Source organism: Aspergillus ambiguus, assembly GCF_047715705.1.
Source record: "Aspergillus ambiguus strain CBS 117.58 unplaced genomic scaffold BDV59scaffold_4, whole genome shotgun sequence".
Lineage (NCBI taxonomy): Eukaryota > Fungi > Ascomycota > Eurotiomycetes > Eurotiales > Aspergillaceae > Aspergillus > Aspergillus ambiguus.
In genome coordinates, this window is record NW_027395517.1 from 348,994 (window position 1) to 368,038 (window position 19,045).

Sequence of the window (19,045 nt, forward strand, 5' to 3'; positions counted from 1 at the left end):
CCATCTAGGATCGACTCCATTGACGAGCGTAGACGAAGGAAGAACATTGAAAAACCCCACCTTGACAGCTTGGGAGAGGAGGTGGCGAGCTAGAGATCCTCGGAGTCAACCAGTCCGACCGTCCTGCACGGGGGAGGCCGATGGGGGGTTAGCGTGAGGAGAAACGACGAACAGGTGTCGGTGAGGAACCAGATAAGGGTGGGAACGGCGAGATGTCGCGATAGCCTGGACTACGATGACGTTGTTGGGAGGGGGAGAAGAGAGATCGCAGGTACTCTGTACCTAGTGTACCTAACCTCAACCCATCAACCAGGTAACAAATGCCCTGTTCTCCTGGTACCAGTCGAGAGCATTCATGGGAACGAGGGCATGGAGGCGCGAAAGTCAAAGGACAACCCGTTCATGTTGCAGGAAGAGAACATGGCGGGATTTGAGGCTATGGTTCGGAGTGGCCACCGGGCGTCCATGGGAAGAGAAATCTTGCCCATTCGACAACTTTTCTGCTTCGCCTCAAGCCAACCATGGCAGGCGGGAGGGATCACATTCTTGTAGTTTCGCCCCAGCTGCCCGTTGTAGATCATCATCCGACCACTGCGGTCATGGTTTATGTACTCGGGGATATTCTATCTCTTCCTGCGTACTGCGTAGTACTTATTCCCTCGCTCCTCCTGGACGTTCAGCAGATCCGACATCAGAATGCGGTTCCGAGTTGACTTCACCCACTCTTCTTCTGGTGGTTCCGTCTCTCCAACTACGATTTGTCCATTCCACCGCCATCTCCACCCCCCCTGGTGAGGCCTTTTCTTCTAGGAACCCGAAGCGGATAGGCCGCCCACGGGAGGAGAACCGCCACGACTGGAATCTACCTAATTCTTCCGACGTCTCGACCTTGGATCTGACCTGCTCAGGATCCGGAGAGAATCCAGGAGGGGGAGAGAAAAGTTTAAAGATTAAATTCCACTGAACGTACCGATTGCCTTTCCGAGCTCCAAACCATTCGGGACAAGGGCCTTATATATCGTCGCGTACAAGACGGTGAATCCACTTCTATACCGGCGTCTGCCCAGCTTACTCCTCTTTTTTCTCTTCCAAGCCCCTCCTCCGCATGTTGGGGACGATTTGTCTGCTTCTCATTGACTCCCGTCTCCAGTTGGATGCCCTGGCGCCCATCACTCGTCATCCAGCGGCATCAGCGGCAGCTTATGTCGGCCCTTTGGTCTCAGCTTTTCCTCTTTAACGCCACCACATCCGACAGACTCCCCTGATCTGGACGATTATTTTTTAGTTCGAATTGTTTTCTTTTGCCCAATAGGTACCTGTGACTGCCTATTTTATCACGGTCCTCCCCCCATTCTCCAGATTCTCGTCCGAATAGAATCCTGGGGAGGGAAATTCTCGGCTATTGCTGCAGTGCCTGCTCCCTTATATTGAACATCTCGAGAACAACTCTGGCGAGGCTGGATCCCGTATACAATCCCAGACGATTCCGTCTGACATTCTTACAACATTCTTGACCGTCGGTAGGTCGTCCTGCAACGATTACTATATTTCCCGCAACCCTGTAAAGTCACTGGGGGCCTGTTAGTCACAGCCTGGGGGTGTCTGAGTAATCCTCTTCCATCCCCATCCCCATCCATGGTCAACTTCCGTTGCCTTCCAGGCAACTCACTGCCCGATTTCTCCTCCAGAGTGGATTCCTTCTCGTTCTTTCTCCTTCATCTTCCTTTTTCTTCGTCATCTTTCCCCCATCCCCCCCCAATATCATCTCTAACATTCTCGACCTGAACAGTCCCGCTTCCCCCTCATCCCGCTACCTCTACCCCTCCTCGTGCGATCCGAGCCCGATCGGATCATACTCCCGCAAACTTCCTAGTCCGCAACCACCGAGTCCAAGGGGAAAAAAAAAAGTCTTCACGATTGATTTCCCCCCCCCCTCTTCCCCGCCACGTTTTTCCTCCACGGGACATCCTCTCTTTTTTCCTCTTTCGCCTTTCGTGACATCGGTTCCTCGCGCTGTATCCTTTCGGATTTCCACCTGAATTGATCGTCCCTCCCCCTCGTCTCTGTGTCCCTGGTGGAAAGATCGAAAGTCCGAATGGAAATATAACCATGGCGGCCGCTCAAAATGGAACTGAGCTGCACGGGGATACTGATCTGCTAAGGCGGCCAAATTCTCATGGGTGAGTGTCTGGTGGCGTCCTTTTCTCTTTCTTTCTTTGCGGACGTATTCGCACAATCATTGTCTCCTCTTCTGTGCTGGATGATCTTCCCCCATTGCGCCCATGTTCGAGACGGAGGATGAAAAGAAACGGTCTAAAGAACATGAGAGGAGAGAAATGGAGCAAACATTTTCTCTTTAGTGCAGTGGAATATTTGTTTCTGCCGGGGCCTCCAAACTTGGTCGCATTCTCTACCCACTGCCAGCTTAGCCCTAACTGATACTGACCTCCCGCTCCACACCATCTTCACACCATGGCCCTCTTATATTCATCATCCTCACCTCTGCTTCAAACCGTTCAAACTAAGCTAATTCCTCTCAGCGATGGTCTGCAGGATGAGGATCATATCGGCTCAGGTAGCCCAAGTCCTTCTGGAATGGCCACCCCGCAACCTGATCTGTCGGACAAGCGTCTGCCGTCCATCATGCATAGCTTTCTTCAGGTTGGTGCTTCCTCTGGTGGTCAACGCCGTTCCTCCGATACCCTCCTTTTTCCTTCTTCGAAGTCGACCTTCGCCCACAATGTACAGTCACGCGCATATAATGCAGGGACCCGGGATGATTCTAGCTCTGGCCACACCTCTTCCTCCTCGGGGTCCTTTGTCATGATGGAGCGTGACGAGGCGTCGGGGTATCATCCGTCCTCCGCTCCGCGAGACAAACACCCCGGCCCAAAGGAATGTCCTCCGGAGGCGTTGCCCCCTACGAACCTGCCCACCCCCCCTTACTGTCCCGCATATTCCCTTTTGCAGAAAGAGCCGGATGATGTTGAGCTGGGTTCCTCGGCCCCGTCTCAGGGCGTGGGGTCAATTTTCGCTGCGTTGAAGAACTATCTCTCTGTGTCTGGAAGCACCCCTCCCTCCTCCTCTTCCCAATCACCAGCCCGTCGTCATACCTCCCATCCTGTCTCCAGTGTTTCGGATGACCCTGTCCTTGCCTCTCACTTCTCCAACCCTTCGTACCCGTGTGCCTCCGATGCCATGTCCTTATCGGACGCTCCCTTATTACAACACGAGAAGCCACATGTTTCAATGTCCCCTGAAAGTCTGGCGAAGCTAACTGGGAATGTGTCTGAACTTTTGCGTTTAAAGAATACCCCTCCTCTGACTCCCCGCGCTATGTCCAACGAAGGCCCGCCATCCGATCAGAAACCCGCCACCTCTGCCCCGGTCTCCTCCGAACAGGCTCAATCGCAATCCGACGAGATGGACAAGTCCACCAATGAAATCGCGGGAAAGCTGGAACAGGCCTTCCCTTCTGAGCCCGAACCTGACGCTTCCGAAGCGACCGGCCCGCCAGTCGCCTCCCAGAAAGGCAAGCTCTTCGTCAAGATCTCCGAAGGCAGAGGCCTCAGGCCGGGTTATGATCCTTATGTCGTCTGCGTCTTCGAATGGAATGAGTGTATTTCCAAGAGCGCCAAGGACGAGGAGGAGGAGTCGATGGAGAGACAGAAACAGGAACAGGAACGCTCAGACCGCGAAGCTGGGCGTCCCATGGCGATTCCGATGAAGAGCCGCCAAAGCAGTCACAACAGCGCCATGGATGGCCATGACCCCCGGAGTCGAGCCCCCGTGACCGATCCTCATTGGAATCACGAGGCTACCTTGTAAGTTCTCCTCTCAGCCCGAGTTTGGTCAGACAGACTGACCGTCTTGGCAGCGATGTTTTCGGTGATCAGTCCGAAATTGATGTCTCGGTGTACGACCGCAACAACCAAGAAGCCTTCCTGGGCCATGTACGGATATGCGTCAACCTCAAGGAGAACGGTCGACTGGATGGGTGGTATCCTCTGTCCGCCAGGGGCGCCGGTGATTCCCAGGTGTCGGGAGAGATCCATCTGGAAGTTCGCTTTGAGGAGACGGAAAAGAAGCAAGTCGGACCAAACGACTTCACGCTCCTCAAGCTCATTGGAAAGGGGACGTTCGGCCAGGTGTATCAGGTCAAGAAGAACGATACTCAGCGGATCTATGCCATGAAGGTTCTTTCGAAGAAGGTGATTATCCAGAAGAAGGAAGTTGCGCATACATTGGGAGAACGTAATATCCTGGTACGAACTGCCATGTCGGCCTCCCCCTTCATCGTCGGCCTCAAGTTCTCCTTCCAAACTCCGACAGATCTCTACCTCGTCACCGACTACATGTCCGGTGGTGAACTGTTCTGGCATCTGCAGAAGGAAGGGCGGTTCCAGGAAGCCCGTGCCAAGTTCTACATCGCCGAATTGATTCTTGCTCTCCAGCATCTTCACGACCATGACATTGTGTACCGCGATCTCAAGCCCGAGAATATCCTGCTGGATGCGAACGGTCACATTGCGCTCTGCGACTTTGGTCTCTCCAAGGCCAATCTGACCCAGAACGACACGACTAATACGTTCTGTGGAACAACCGAGTATCTCGCACCCGAAGTTTTACTGGATGAACAAGGATACACCAAGATGGTGGACTTTTGGTCGTTGGGTGTGCTCGTCTTCGAGATGTGCTGTGGCTGGAGCCCCTTCTATGCCGAGGACACACAGCAGATGTACAAGAATATTGCATTTGGCAAAGTCCGGTTCCCCAGAGACGCGCTGAGTACGGAAGGAAGGAACTTTGTCAAGGGCTTGCTAAATCGCAACCCCCGGCACCGGTTGGGCGCGAACGATGACGCGAAGGAGCTCATGGCGCATCCGTTCTTCCATGATGTCGATTGGAAGGCCCTGAGCCGCAAGGAGGTCATTCCTCCGTTCAAGCCGAAGCTTGATTCCGAGACCGACACTTCCAACTTCGACCCGGAGTTCACCAACGCGCTAAACAACTCGCTGAACGATCGAGCCGCGGCGGTGGCCAACAGCTTCATGGCTGCGTCGACGCCCCTCTCCCCTGGCATGCAGGCCAATTTCAAAGGGTTTACCTTTGTCAACGAGAACACGATCGACCACCACATCAAGCATGATGCCCCGGACCAAATGGACGAGGACACGGAAACGTGGCAGCGCTCTCACCGGTCGGGGAACTCCGTGGACCACCACCGGATGAGTGGTGTCCAGAAGACTAGCGAAGGGGGTGAGCACGGTATCTTCAACGTTGACGATAACTTTGACATGTGATAATGTCTGATGCATGATATGGAGTTTTGAATTCTGCATATATCCATTGTTGTTTGTACATGGCTTCTTCCAAGAGGCTCAAAATCTGGTGTTGTTTCTTTTCATAACCAACATCGTGGCTTCCGTTGAATACTTTTGATTATCACTAAGATGCCCTGATCTTTTGGCTTTCATAGCTCTTCCACCAGATAAAGATGGGTTGGGATTCCTTCTTACTCTTGGGGTGTTGCTTTTGGTCTATTTTCGCTTATCTTGATATCCGGCAGCCTTCGGTGTCGCTGCTTTCTTTTGCGTTTCTGATATGCCCACCCAATGCATCTTTGCTTTCTATCAATGAATGCATGGTAGGACTAAGACAGTACGATACAGGGTTGTGTAGGTGTTGGGGACCCTTCTGGCGCAGGTAACTGGGTGTTGAAACATACGTACATGATGAATGGAAGGGATTGATATTGCGTCATCCTCAGCTCGTTTTGCCGTATGCCGTAAACTGCATCTATCGGAACTGTAACCAGGTATCGCGTGGGTCCAGCTACATTGTGCGCGAACTCCAAATGGCCGGAGGACCGGAGGGTCTTTAGACGGCTTCTGATTGCTTCTTCGTCTTGACCCGGGGACCAGGACAGGTAGGTGTAGACTGCTCCATGCTGCATATTCAGTCAGCCAGGAACAACCAGCGCCGCCAAGACCACGGCACGCCCAGAGCCGTGCAGATGACGATCTTCGGGGTACCTGTGCCCTATGAGCGACATATGGGGTCCTGATTGGCTGGAGGTGAATGTGATGGTGTTCTATCACGGATTGTCGGTGGGGACGGACGCACACTATGGAGGATACTCTGTACAGAGTACGCGCATGAGGTCATGATGCTCGTGGAGAGCGAATACGGGGTGTGCTTGATACGAGAAGGACAAAGATACGAAGTAAGCCACGGGGGCCACGTGGTTTTTGCAGGTAGCGGCTGACCGCACTGAGGTCCACGGTGGTTGCAATTGCATCCTATGGCGTACTAAGGCGTAGTGTGCGGACCCCGACTCGAGCTCGCACTGGACAGGCGGCGCACCGTGATATTCCGTACTCCATACGCCGTACGGAGTAGATAGGGGATCGGTCTGTTTCACGCCGGCTGCCGTACAGAGTACGGAGTAGCTAAGAATAGACTTCTACGCGGTCCGCCTACGGGGCAGACGCAAGAATGGACCTGACCGACAGACTGCGATCGGATTTGGAATCGCGAGGCCGTGACCCACTGCGCACGACTCAGAGACAGACAGGCAGGCAGTTCGATCGATCCTGTCGGGGCGCTGCGGGGTGCGACGTAGCCATCCTTTGGCCCCAGTGCGACGACGACGCTACGTTTACGCTTCTGCAGGTGAAACGCGGCTAGACAGGAGTCAGGGTTTCAGCCTTGGGTTAGCGATAGTGTCGGGTGAGGCGCATATGGAGTGGGCCTCGTGGAGTGTTGTTGGTGTTGGTGCTGATGCAGAGGGGTTCTTCGGGTGAGCACGAGGTGCGTGGAGGGACGCGGACAAGCTTGCATACGGCGTACATGATGCATGCGGGTCGGAGTCGGAGTATATGTATGGAATGTCTAGAAAATTGGGGAGTGGACTGGCGGTGTCGATGAGACTGCAGGACGGACGCGTATTGTATGTAGGAGGTATGTATTGTACGACGCTCGCATAGGCAAGATAGTGAGTGTATGCTGTGTAAAGTGTCTCGTAAGTAAGACATACTCGTCAGGAGGGTTAGTCATATGGACCAGCAATTAATATTAATAAATTAATAGGAGTTCACAGTGTCCATGATGGTTCTCGAGGATCAGCCAATCTAATAAAGCGTAACGGTGTGAACCAGTGGATAGAATGGGTCCTATGACGGAATCAAGGCAGAGGACTCTGTCAGGGGGAGGGGCGCATGACAATACTTTTTGATTATTAGAACTGGATGTCATTCTCGGAGAGCTTAATTCCCTTGAATCCGGAATTGAATGGTTATGAGTATTAGCTAAGGTATATACTGCGTATCTAGGTAGACATCGTGGGGAGAAGAGAGAAGAAGAACATAATAGAAAAAGTACGGAGTAAAAAAGAAAAGGGGCAACCACGCTAACCGCTCTCGGAATCATCCCAAACAGGACTAGTGGATATGTGCCTGGCAGTAACCCTTCTGGGCACCGGATCTAACCTCTCTCAGCCTTAGTGCTGGACATTCCACGGCTCTTGTTGGAATGCAACTCGTGGTTCAACCCATCTCCCTCCCAATATTGTTCCACGCGGCTGCCCACGATCGACATCATCATCTGGAATGTTGACTCGTTCCAGCGTGCCGGATGAATAAATGTATCAGTCCAAGTCATCAGGTATGTCCGGAGGGTGGACAGACTCCTCCGTTCAATGCAATGCAATCCCTGCATCTCCTTCACCACTCGGACACGGACAAGGCTGATCAGGAAACCAGGACGAAAATCTTCCACACCGTTCATTCTCCCGACGGTGTGCTTGTCCAAACTCTTGCGGAGTAGTCCTCCCATCGTTACCGATTCAGGTATGCCAATCCTCCTTCGGGAGAGCTAATCCTCCAACTAGCGTCCTAGTTCATGACTGCTCCCCTGTCCCACTACTATCATACACTTTTACAACCCCCTGTTTGTTTCTATGAACTCTTCATGCGAGTCAGGCCTGTTGCCTGACCATCTCCGCAGCTCTCTGACCTTTCCTCATGCTAGGGGACTACATCCACCGCACTGTACATGGCAACCGCTTCCACATTACTGGCGGGTTTGGGAACTCAAGATCCTCATTCCTCTTGTGGGGACGATCGGCCCTCGACTGCCGTCCCATGTCTCCTAGTCCGACCACTCTAACCTAAACGAAGAAGTGGCGTGTCCGTGGGTTGCTGCTGGAAAAAGCGCAGCTCTCATTATTCTTTGACCCTGAGTTAAGCTCCTTTGGGGATGTCGAGGAACATTGAACTTGACGCTAGTCAATGATTCTCTTCGCCTGCTCCAACTTCTTTCCGCTCTGTTCCCCTCTCTTTCCTTTTCTTTTTCTTACTTTCCCCTGCTCTGCTTCTCAGACTAATTCCTAAAATAGTGTTTGCATCTTTTCTTTTTTCTTCTTTGCCTCACCCAGACCCCTGCTATTGTTATTGTGTTGTCATTGTTGCAAAGCTTCCAACCTCTCTCCATCCACATACCAAACACGCTGCTCTGGTGGTACAGTGCATTCTTCCATTCTCCACCAGCCGCTGCTCTTTCTATCCCTTTACTTTCGACGACAGTTCCTAGTCACTCCTATCGTCCCTCACCAGATTGCTGTGGTCTTCATGCTTGTCAAGCGCAGGACAGAGCTTCATGATGAGTGTTGTTGCCAGTAGACCCGAGAGCCCTGCTGTGCCCTATACTTCTGTCCCTCATCATGCCATACATGCCTACAAGGACTCGGCATATACCAACGTGACGGTGCAGCCGGTCTCCTCCCGAACGTCGTCTGTGTCCTCCTTCAAGTCCAACTATACCATATCGACCTCCCCTACCGTCTATTCGCCAACGACTTCCCCGATTCCTTCGTACCATCTATGCGACTCTGCCGCTTCCCTAGATAAAATCCTAGAGTCCATCTTCAAAAAATTGCCTTCCAATGTTTTCGATACCATCCTGGATCAACTGGAATACTTGCATACTGGCCCTGGCCAGTGCGGATGCTTAACTTGCTTCCAACGGGACCTCCATGCCTTGTCCCTGACATGTCGAGTGTGGGAGAAAGCCGTGAGATCAAGGCTGTAAGTAACTCACGCATTCGTGGAGGAAACCCGCTAACAATGTCCTCTGCGTCTAGGTACAATCGTATTCATATCGTTGGGTGTGACTCGCCCGCGCAATTGAAGAAATATCGATTGAAACGTGGAAGCCGACTCAAGTTGTTGCGACGCACTCTGCGGGAGAGAAGATTGCTGGCTAATCTTGTCCTGGAACTCCGTGTCCCCCAACTAGATATTTTGTTTACCACGAGCAAACACAGCGCCCAATGGCAGGAGTATCGAGACCTGGTAGCCTCGGTCGTGATGGTCTGCCCAAACCTGGAACGACTTCTGGGACTGATGATTCCCTACAACCACGAGTTCGACCGGCTTACACATGCGTTGTCGACTCGGAAAAGGCTGAAAGAACATACCTGGATTCTAGGCGAGGCACCCGAGGCCTTGGAGGTATCTCCTCGGAGCATATCATGTCCTGGGAGCCTGGGCCCCTTGCAGATGTATGAGTTCCTGGACTATCATGTTTCCTGGACCAAGCTGGAGACTTTGACGATGTACGGATGGAGCGAAAGGAGTGCCGTTGAACCTAGTATTTTCCTTCGCATGTTCAACCTCTTGCCTTCACTGCGCAACCTGTGCATCTCGAATTTCAACGCCGATGCCTTTGCCGACAGTGCCTTGCTTTGTTTACCATCTCTTGAGTCTCTACGCTTGGAGAACCTTCCCGGAGTGACAGATATGGGCTTGTCTCAGTATACTTCGCGCCCGGAGTCCTTTTCTTTAAAGTCACTCGCTCTTATTGAGCAAAACGTTGAATCCCTCCTTGTGATCTCGAAGGTTTTGGCGTCTCTGAGGCAATTAGAACGGTTCAAGATCGTTCAGACAGAGAAATGCCCTGTACTTGATGCCGAAGGAATGATCTTCCAACCGCTGCTTGCCTCATCCAGCTTGAAATACTTGCACTGGGATGTGGCGTGCCCGAATCCTAACACAGCTCTCACTAAACTCGACTACGCACCGTTCATGAAGCCACCGCGCCACGTGGAAACCCCTAACTCCCATCTCGCCCAGAGCATCCTTTCCGCCGGATTCCCTCGTTTAGAAGCTCTTCGAGCACCATCGGATATCGAGCCCCCAGGCGTCCTCCAGGCTGTGTGCAAGCCCCTCCCCAGGGGACAAGCGCTGCTCCCAGCAGACCGATACTGTCTTCCCCGTAGTTCTCATGGCTCGGTCAAAACTAGACCCATGGCTTTGCCTGGCGGAAACAACCTGACATCGGCACGCATTCGAGCGCAAACATTCATTGACATGGCCGCCAAGGACACGGAAACCGGCATGCATGTTCAGATCACTGATCACTCCGACGGGTACATTCCCGACAACGCCTTGGAGGAGGCGGCCGAAGAAGAATCAGATATGGAAATGGACGACGAATCAATGTGGGGGCTGCGCGAGAACTCCAAGGGAAGCTTTTCTCCCGAAGCCGATGAGGGACCGATCACGGTGTTTGATTTCCGAATGCCCGCATACATGGGTAGAACCGGATGCAAGACCAGTGACCAGGACGTGTCAATCCCTCGCTTCGTCCTCCACCCTGATATGAAGGGGCAGGATGCAGACGGTGGCCTCGTGAGCTGGAAGCACGTTCTGGCATCCAACCAGTCTCTGACATACGCTGCGGGTGTGGGTGTAAATTGTTTCGGAAATAAGATCGCCATGAGCCCGCCGCCAGAAGAACCTCCGTCTCCAGCATCGACAACTACAACCAGATTCGGCTGGGGCGGTATCGGTAATCGTTCCGGGGTGGCCACGAGCCCCAACACATCCTCAACTCCGCCCACCCCGATGAGCCTCTCGTCGCCTACAGCATTGCCCTGGGAAAAGGATACCTGCACCGGATCGTGGAACTACAGCCATAAAGGTGGCCGCGACTGGTGGTTCCACATGGAGCGAGATCGCCCGAGTAATATCAAAATCGTTGACATCCACAACCTGTTTTGATCTGTCAGCGACTCTCCGTTTTCTTTAATCTTGAATCTGCACGAAATACGCTCAGTCATGCGCGGAATGGCGTTATAGGAACTTCTTTTCGGATGGTCAACGCGGAACCCGACTTTCGTTTAAAAATTGTCTACAACAACCCTTGCTCCATATAGCAGTTATACCCCCTCTTCCTCACTTGCACATATCTTCTCATTGACTCTTAGGGGATTTGACAACACCTACCAATCCTCATGCACATATCACCATATTTCATCTCGTCCTATGCTACCATCTAATAATTCCGGCGCTGAATTGGATTTGGGTCGACTTGTTATATATTATGGTCATTTTGATATTCCCTTTCTTTTCGTCAAGGGCTGGTTGGGCTGGCGTCTTTTACTCACTATACCATTCGTTTCTGTTAAGGATAACGCGACACGCTGTACAAGTACATAGCACGTTGATCGGTCTATAACTACTGTATAATGCATTAGTCATTCTTGCCCATGCTCTGGTTCTTTGATTATACCTGTTGCATTCGTAACCCTCACGGCCGTCATTCACCTAGGATATCACCACAGAGCATGGCTAAGTGTTAGGAAAGTCGATACTTCAGCTTCCAAAGTATATATCAGGCACTGATGTAAGAAAAGAGGAAGCTAGATTGAGTTACTGATCAATAAGGGTGTTCAATAAGATTTGGCGGACTCGTGGGGTAGGAGCAGGGGGTTGGGGCAGGGTTTGACCTTTCCAAGCATGTCACTTATACGATAATACAAGATCAAAAAGCCGCGGCTGGGCGAATGCCACCGCTCTTTGTGCAATATATTTTCTGTAGGGCAATAGTAGTTCTCACTTTCGCCGAGCGAGGCTACGGTCAGTGTGCAAACAGTCTGCGAATTATATTCCCGTGCGAAATCCTATCACTTTCTTATCCACCTGGAGGGATGAAAAAGTGGACACCTAGTGTAGGACACCTTCGGAATTGGTGTAGTTCTGGACTTCGTACAGAATCCCGGGAAACATCTCGACCCTATCTTGATAAAAGACTTCCTCCAGACTTTGAGTACATACGACCATAGGGTGTGGAGAACAGGGCTTCCCGTCCGCTCAGCCGTACTTAAGCCACACGCCGGCCGGTTAGTAGTTGGGTGGGTGACCACCAGCGAATCCCGGCTGTTGTATGTTTTTTTTCCTATCCATACTAGGATGAGCGCGGCTAACAAGGTTGGGCTAGGGCAATCCTTGAGAAGACTACTCTGCGCCTAACCGAACCTACGAATGGAGAATTGACGGTGGCCGAAGAACCCTTGGATACACTTGATGTGATCTTCGAGCCGGTGAAATGTGACATTGGTAATAGCAATTGAGCGATGGGAGTTTTTTAGCAGTATGCCTGTCAATCTCAAGTGACTGGGAAGACGGCTAGTCCGTCCTTGTTTTCACCGCGGCATCTGTCATATAATGTGTTTTTGGAGATTGCTCGTGTTTGTTATCGACGTTTAGTCCCTTCTGTTGGCGTGTAGTGATGTCTCTTGGAACAGGTTTTCCCTGACACCAGGTTTCCCTGTACTGTTATGCGAGTCCAAAGGCCACATCTACAAATGTTAGTCTGATATCTTTTCCTTTATAGGGATGAAAGTAAGATAGTCATTTAGGGAAAAAGCGAAGAGGCCGAGAAGACGAAGGAAAGATGGAACGTGAAAAGTAGAGTTAAGTAAGAGAATGAAATGTTGGGCGACAATCAAATCCTACGGGTCCTGAATAAATATCTCCTCTTTGGAGACAGCCAAGACAGCATCCATGGATATTATGTCGAGTGGTTAGTTATATATATCTCGAAGCTATGGAGCACCGAGCTAAGATTAACCTTAACTGATGCGAAGGCTGGTGAGAGTAGAGAACGAGAGGAGCATACAGCGTATATATTATGTGATACCGTTTCCTTAAATTGGATAGCTTTTATCAAAATCTGAAAAGTGAATTTATTCCATCGATATCTACGCACCCATGAGTAGTGTTGCCTACCAACGGCCTTAAGCCAGCTCGAACCTATTATCTTCAAAACTGGCAAACCTTCCGAAATAATGAATATTCATCGACACCATTACTGTTTATCTATTTTGCCAACACTAAAGAACAGGAAGGAGCAGCATGCAACCAATCGAATACCTGGTTGACTCGCGGAGTCGTACGTAGATACATGGCATGAGAGGGGCGAGAAACGGACAAGATATCATGGGGACATCGTGAGGAGCCACATTCCTCCTCCCGTGCATTAAACGTAGATCCCCATGTTGGTATCCTTCTTCTTGGCCTGTACTTCGGCGATAGCGTCGACGTAGTTCTCATGTCCGACTTTGGACATACCCTTCCGGAGCGCAATCATACCCGCCTCGACGCAGACGGCCTTCAGCTGGGCACCGCCGAACTCGTCCGTACTGCGAGCCAACTCAGGCCAGTTGACCGCGTCGTCCACGGCCATCTTGCGCGAGTGGATCTGCAGGATGTTGGCGCGGGCCTCCTCGTTCGGCAGGGGAAACTCGATCTTGCGGTCCAGACGACCGGAACGGAGCAGGGCCGGGTCGAGGACATCGACACGATTCGTGGCGGCAAGCACCTTGATGCGGTCGTCCGAGGCGAAACCGTCCAGCTGGTTGAGGAGCTCCAGCATGGTCCGCTGCACTTCACGGTCACCGGACTTCTCCGAGTCGAATCGCTTGGTACCGACGGCGTCCAGCTCGTCGATGAAGATGATCGAAGGAGCCTTCTCCTTGGCTAGCGCGAAGCAGTCGCGGACGAGCTTGGCACCGTCTCCGATGAACATCTGCACCAGCTGGGGACCAGCGAGCTTGAGGAAAGTGGCGTTCGTCTCGGCGGCGCAGGCTCGGGCAAGGAGCGTCTTACCCGTTCCGGGGGGTCCGTACATCAGAGCACCTGGATGGGGTGTACGGTTAGCGATGTGGGAGAAGGGTTGAGAGCGGTGGGAGATGGTGGCATACCCTTCGGTGCCTTGATACCGATCTTCTTGAACCGTTCAGCCTCCTTCATCGGCCATACGATGGCCTCGACAATCTCTTCGATCTGCTTGTCAAGACCTCCGATGTCCGTGTACTTCTCTGTCGGCTTCTCGTCGACCTCCATGGCCTTCACGCGGTTGTCGTACTCAGCGGGTAGCGTGTCCAGGACCAGATATGAATCCTTGTTCACACCGATCAGGTCACCGGGTTTCAACTTCTCGTGGTCTACTAGACCGATAAGCGGGAGATAGATGGTCTGGCGGGTAGACGTTTTGATGACGGCCGACTTGCCGACCCGGGTAGCGTCCAGGTCGATGTTGGCGCCTTCTTCAGCGGCCTCAGCCTCGACATCCAGGTCCAGGAGTTCGACAACATTTCCGACGAGATATGGTAGTTGTCTGTAGAGGGATGGGTGTTAGTACGTGTTAAAGGCATTTCAACAAAGCTTGCGGCGTCACAAGGGGGACGAGCGTGTTCATCGCCACCGCAGCAGTGATATACGCCGGCGGTAGACAGCCTCATCCGGATGGAGACGAGTCATACCTGTTGTTTTCGATCTTCTCCTGATTGTCCTTCACCTTCTCTCTCATCGTGCTTTGCTCATGCGTCAACCGTTGAAATTCGCTCTTCATTATGCGGAGTTCGTTCTCCAGCATCCGTCGTCGCTTGACGATGTCCGCTGTGCTCGAGCTGAGAATCTCCTCATCTAGAAGCTGTTCCTCCTCCTCTTTCTTCTCTGCATCCTTCATTTCGGCATCGCCGTCGCCCTCGGGCTTCTTGCCGTCGCCATCACCTTGGTCTTGCTTCTTCTCTCTCTCTTCACGCTCAAGGTCGTCGAGGTCTTCCAGGGTAGACATGGTGGGGGTAGGGCGGGGGTGGAACTAGCGGGAGCAAGGGTACAGGCGGCAGTCGATGGAAAGATGGGAATTGGAAGGGAAATGAGGATGATGGTGACCGGGGAGTTGGAGAGACGGAGCTGCGAGAGCTTCGGCCAAACAACGTCAGCTGCCCTGTCTGCGTCACGTGACCCTATGACAAATGGGCGAACGCCTCGTTTCTGTCGGCTACATGTACATTCCACTCCACTCTCTAGATCTATATACAAGTTCTCTGCTTTGTTTCTCAGATGTAGTAGAACGGGTTATCCTTGTATGCGAAGGTATTTCCCAGGTTCTCCAGGACCTTCTCCCGGCCAAACTTCAGAAGACGATACTTCGAGATGAAGTCATCATTGTTAGCTGACAACGTTAGCATTCTCATGACCAGTCTTCGGTTCAATTCTGGGGCACATACTGTAGCCACCACACATTCTACGCTTTCCGTGGAATTCAGACCGACCGTGCATCATCCTCCAATTGTCAAAAACTACACAAACGGATTAGCGTAGTCCTGCCTCCCCCATATCAACACACTTACTGAGCGCCGTCCCAGGTTCCAGCTGTGTCCAGATTTCCATATTGGGCCGCGTTATAATGGAGTTCCAGTGCGCAGCGGCATTATACCACCTGTTTTGGCGCTCCAGATCCCAGTCCCGTTTGGCCGCCCGATCGTAATTGTTCCAACGGATTTGATAAATCCGCTTCAGGTCCTTGTGAACTTTGACCACAGGCTCCATAGTCGCAGGAAGAATGCAGACATCGTCGTTGCCGCTGGCGTGAGCCGGCTGGCCCTCCGTCTGCAAAACACGCAAGTTTTCTGGGTTTTCGGCCCGCATGTGGGCGGCAGCCTGGAACCCATCGACCAGCAAGCTTTCGCCGCCGGCGCCGTCGGTATGGGACAGGAGGTGGAACAGCTGGAGTCGGGCGGGGTCGGTGAAGTAGGTATTATCCGTGTGGGCACCGAGGAATTCCGTCGTGTAGGCGGTGTCCTTGAAGGTCAGGTCGGCCGTGAAATCCCAGAATCCGCCTGTTCATGTTAGATCCTGTATATCGATCGTAAAAATAACAGGAGTGGTAGGCCCTACCGTAGTGGGTGTGGCGGATGAATGCAATTCTCTCGATAAGGGTTTTGGTGGACTCTGGGTCAACAGGGACGCCTTTCACAAAGCAGAAACCCCACACGTACTTCGAAGAATTAGACAGGTATGCGTACCAGAGAGTGAGAGACTCACGATATTTTCAAGCCATTCAAGCAAACCTTCGTTGCTGGACATGACATCCGCGTATGCAACTGTCGGGTAGTCTTTACTAGCAGGGTCGTGGGACTTGAATGCTCTGGCAGTACGTTACTTGTCGGTCCAGATATGGATAAAGGAGAGGTTCGCACCGGAAATTTGACGGAGTGAAGTTCACTTTGCTCTGGCTGTGTTTTGGCGAGTTGAAGTGAGTAGACAGAAATCCGTATGGGTAGACACCGCGATGTCCATCGGACCCTTTTGAAGTTAGCAACAGAATCGCTCGCGTCAACGACGGGACATACATTGCACCTCGGCACCTCCTTCGTTGTACTGGATATCTTTCACCGAGACATCGCGAGGGATCTATCCATCATGAGCCATAATAAGTTACATCAAGGGCCCGGGGTAGCCCATCCAGGGAAATCGTACCGAGAAAGTATCCACAGATCGCTGTCTAGTGTCCGGGTGGATACATTTGGAGCACTGGCAGCTGTCTCTATTACGAAGAAAGACACGGATGAGCTTCACCTACACGTCTGATAAGATGTGGTACTCACCGAAGCCAGAAAGTTCCGCTATATAGATGGTCAGCCTTTGGTCCATCCACGTTAAAGGGAGAATCCACTTACAAGGGACCCTCTCTACCCGATGGAGAGGACTTGAGATGCGTGTACGTAGAGATGTAATCATTTGGCGAGTACTCGAATGATTTCCGCTGGCTGTAGCCACCTTTTGAGGCTGCGATAGATGTGTTCGCCCTTCTCTGAGCAAACACAAAGCGCTGGGGTGTACTCAAGAAGGGCTGTCTGCAATTGATGGACAGGCCACGGGAACTTGAGGTCTAAATACAATATATATTAGACCAAGTCGCGAAGGAAATCATTTGCTTATTTGTTGAACCAGCAAAGATGTATCTGTACTGCGACTCACCAAGTCGACGCCCGATACGTTGGAGCGGCTACACAATCAGCCAGTATTCTTGCCGAGGCTCGATATTCTACTTACTTGACATGTCTCAGGGACCGAAAAGCCCGGGCGGAAGCCATTTTGCTCATGGTTGTACGTGGTACGATATTTCGTCAACTGGAGGACAGGACTGTACTAGCAGCCAAAAGATGCAGGAATGTAAAACGGCCATGCAATGAAATTCCCCGCACGGCGGACTCCGCAGGTACGCCGAACACCGTCTGGTGGGTTGCAAAAAGATTGACTGCTTACTAAACGAACATGGCCTGACAGCAACTGAGAACAACACCACAGGAATATTTAATATGATCGAGAGATAGATGTTCTAATCTCTTCAGCCGTATTGCTCACGAACAAAAAATTGCAGGAAAATTATCACATCCCACTACGTGTCTCTCAGTTGGCATAGAAGACTAGAGGGTCACGTGAATATGACATTATCGTCTCGTTTAGCTTAACTCCCTGGACATCAATTGCACTTCCCGAAAAGTGATCGTCGAAATTGCTGTGTTGATGCAACATGATCCAATGCTACTAATATTTACACTCGGTATAGACCACCGATGACAGGCTTTACAAAATACACCAATCACAGCTTGCTCTTGGGCTCAGAAACCACCTTCACCAGACAGCGGCCATTGCTTAGGACAGCCTTACCCTTCTGGTTCTTGGTGACGAAGCGGACCTCCTCGAAGCCGTCCTCGACATTGCCCATGCGCCAGATCTCGGTGGTGAGCTTGTCCCCAGGGATGACGGGGGAGGCGAACCGGGCCTGGAACTCCTTGAAGTTCTTGGGGTCGCTGCCTCCAAGCTCGCGGAGGATACCGTGGGCAGCGGAGTTCCAGCTGAAGAGACCGTGAATGATGACACCACCGAATCCCATCTTCACGCCGGGCTCGGGGGTGGCGTGCAGAGGGTTGTAGTCTCCATTCAGGCTACAGTAGCCCAAAGTTAGCCGCGCATTGCAAAATTTACCTATCTTTTCGCTCCTGTTGGGGCCTTACCGATAGATAAGAGGAGTCTCGGGGGTTGACTGGACGACATGCACGGCGTCGGGCTTCTTGCCCTCCGGAGGGGCATAGTTGACCGCCTTGGGACCTGCAATGCGGTTAGATACAACCATGATGCGAGTGCCCATTCGGAGGCTTACCTTTGGGTCCACCCCAGTTACCCTGACCCACCAAGAAGTTGCTGCTCACGGTCTTCGTGTAGATCTCGTTGGTCTGCGCATCGACGATGGACTGCTCCGACTCGACGACGGTTCCAGACTTGCCCTTGTCGTAGACACCAATAACCTTGTTGCGCAACTCGAACTTCTTGCCAGCACTGGTGGGTGGGAGCGGCTTCAGGATAGTGAGCTTGCGCTGGCCGTCGACCGCCCGGCGAGTGTCGAACTTGGGGACGCCCGGGATGGGGTTCGACCCGGCACGGGCATAGAAGTCAATGACTTCTTGATCGGTGAGTTTGAAAGCTAGAGAATCAGTAGGTTAGCACTGGATGCGGCGATGGTATGAGCTGGGGTGGATATACATACGCAGGATCAGAGAGTATGTCGGGAAGACGGCGAAGTTGGGATGGAGCTCCTAGAGCGAAGGTCAGGACAAGGACTGTCGGCTAGAGCGATACACCGTACGTAGAGGAAGTGGAGCTCGTCGGCCTTGACGCCGATGCTGTTGGCGAACAGCAGGACATCGCGCTTCTGCCAGGAAACCTCCTGGGTAGGATATTCGTAACCAGCTCCGGGGGCCGACATCGGGAAGGGATAGAATGGAGGGATTGAGTAGAGGTTGATCAATGTACTCGGCCAGGCGGGATCTTCAAAAGGAATGAAATGAAAAGAAAGCAGAGGAGAGCGCGGAAGGCCGGGATGGCTCGTTAACTATTTGTAGTAAGTGTCC

General features: G+C 52.2%; 6 protein-coding genes across 6 annotated transcripts; 2 read left to right on the forward strand and 4 right to left on the reverse strand.

Moving 5' to 3' along the window:
• Positions 1–2,595: 2,595 nt before the first annotated feature.
• schA (serine/threonine protein kinase SCH9) lies at positions 2,596–5,303 on the forward strand (the record flags this gene model as incomplete). Its single annotated transcript, XM_073691851.1, has 2 exons — positions 2,596–3,824; positions 3,878–5,303. 2 exons carry the CDS (start codon positions 2,596–2,598, stop codon positions 5,301–5,303), a joined length of 2,655 nt encoding a protein of 884 aa, XP_073551295.1.
• Positions 5,304–6,549: 1,246 nt separating this feature from the next.
• BDV59DRAFT_170915 (uncharacterized protein) lies at positions 6,550–7,036 on the reverse strand. Its single transcript, XM_073688489.1, has one exon. It carries the CDS (start codon positions 6,859–6,861, stop codon positions 6,706–6,708), a length of 156 nt encoding a protein of 51 aa, XP_073551296.1. The 5' UTR covers positions 6,862–7,036; the 3' UTR covers positions 6,550–6,705.
• Positions 7,037–8,414: 1,378 nt separating this feature from the next.
• BDV59DRAFT_108509 (uncharacterized protein) lies at positions 8,415–11,195 on the forward strand. The gene is made up of 2 exons (XM_073686567.1): positions 8,415–9,086; positions 9,143–11,195. Exons 1-2 carry the CDS (start codon positions 8,659–8,661, stop codon positions 11,061–11,063), a joined length of 2,349 nt encoding a protein of 782 aa, XP_073551297.1. The 5' UTR covers positions 8,415–8,658; the 3' UTR covers positions 11,064–11,195.
• Positions 11,196–13,037: 1,842 nt separating this feature from the next.
• Positions 13,038–15,016, reverse strand: BDV59DRAFT_170919 (proteasome regulatory particle base subunit RPT5). Its single transcript, XM_073688490.1, has 3 exons — positions 14,609–15,016; positions 14,048–14,463; positions 13,038–13,982 (listed from the first exon to the last, which is right to left on the reverse strand). The coding sequence occupies exons 1-3, from the start codon at positions 14,920–14,922 to the stop codon at positions 13,324–13,326; spliced, it is 1,389 nt and encodes a 462-aa protein (XP_073551298.1). The 5' UTR covers positions 14,923–15,016; the 3' UTR covers positions 13,038–13,323.
• Positions 15,017–15,085: 69 nt separating this feature from the next.
• On the reverse strand, positions 15,086–17,336 carry BDV59DRAFT_170923 (putative trimethyllysine dioxygenase TmlH). Its single transcript, XM_073688491.1, has 12 exons — positions 17,187–17,336; positions 17,112–17,139; positions 16,811–17,022; positions 16,739–16,756; positions 16,611–16,677; positions 16,484–16,544; positions 16,331–16,436; positions 16,176–16,278; positions 16,029–16,128; positions 15,482–15,970; positions 15,359–15,430; positions 15,086–15,303 (listed from the first exon to the last, which is right to left on the reverse strand). Exons 1-12 carry the CDS (start codon positions 17,234–17,236, stop codon positions 15,188–15,190), a joined length of 1,422 nt encoding a protein of 473 aa, XP_073551299.1. The 5' UTR covers positions 17,237–17,336; the 3' UTR covers positions 15,086–15,187.
• A 146-nt stretch (positions 17,337–17,482) lies between these two features.
• BDV59DRAFT_170924 (putative peroxisomal dehydratase) lies at positions 17,483–19,023 on the reverse strand. The gene is made up of 5 exons (XM_073688492.1): positions 18,781–19,023; positions 18,682–18,730; positions 18,298–18,618; positions 18,152–18,245; positions 17,483–18,082 (listed from the first exon to the last, which is right to left on the reverse strand). Exons 1-5 carry the CDS (start codon positions 18,898–18,900, stop codon positions 17,737–17,739), a joined length of 930 nt encoding a protein of 309 aa, XP_073551300.1. The 5' UTR covers positions 18,901–19,023; the 3' UTR covers positions 17,483–17,736.
• Between the last annotated feature and the right edge of the window lie 22 nt (positions 19,024–19,045).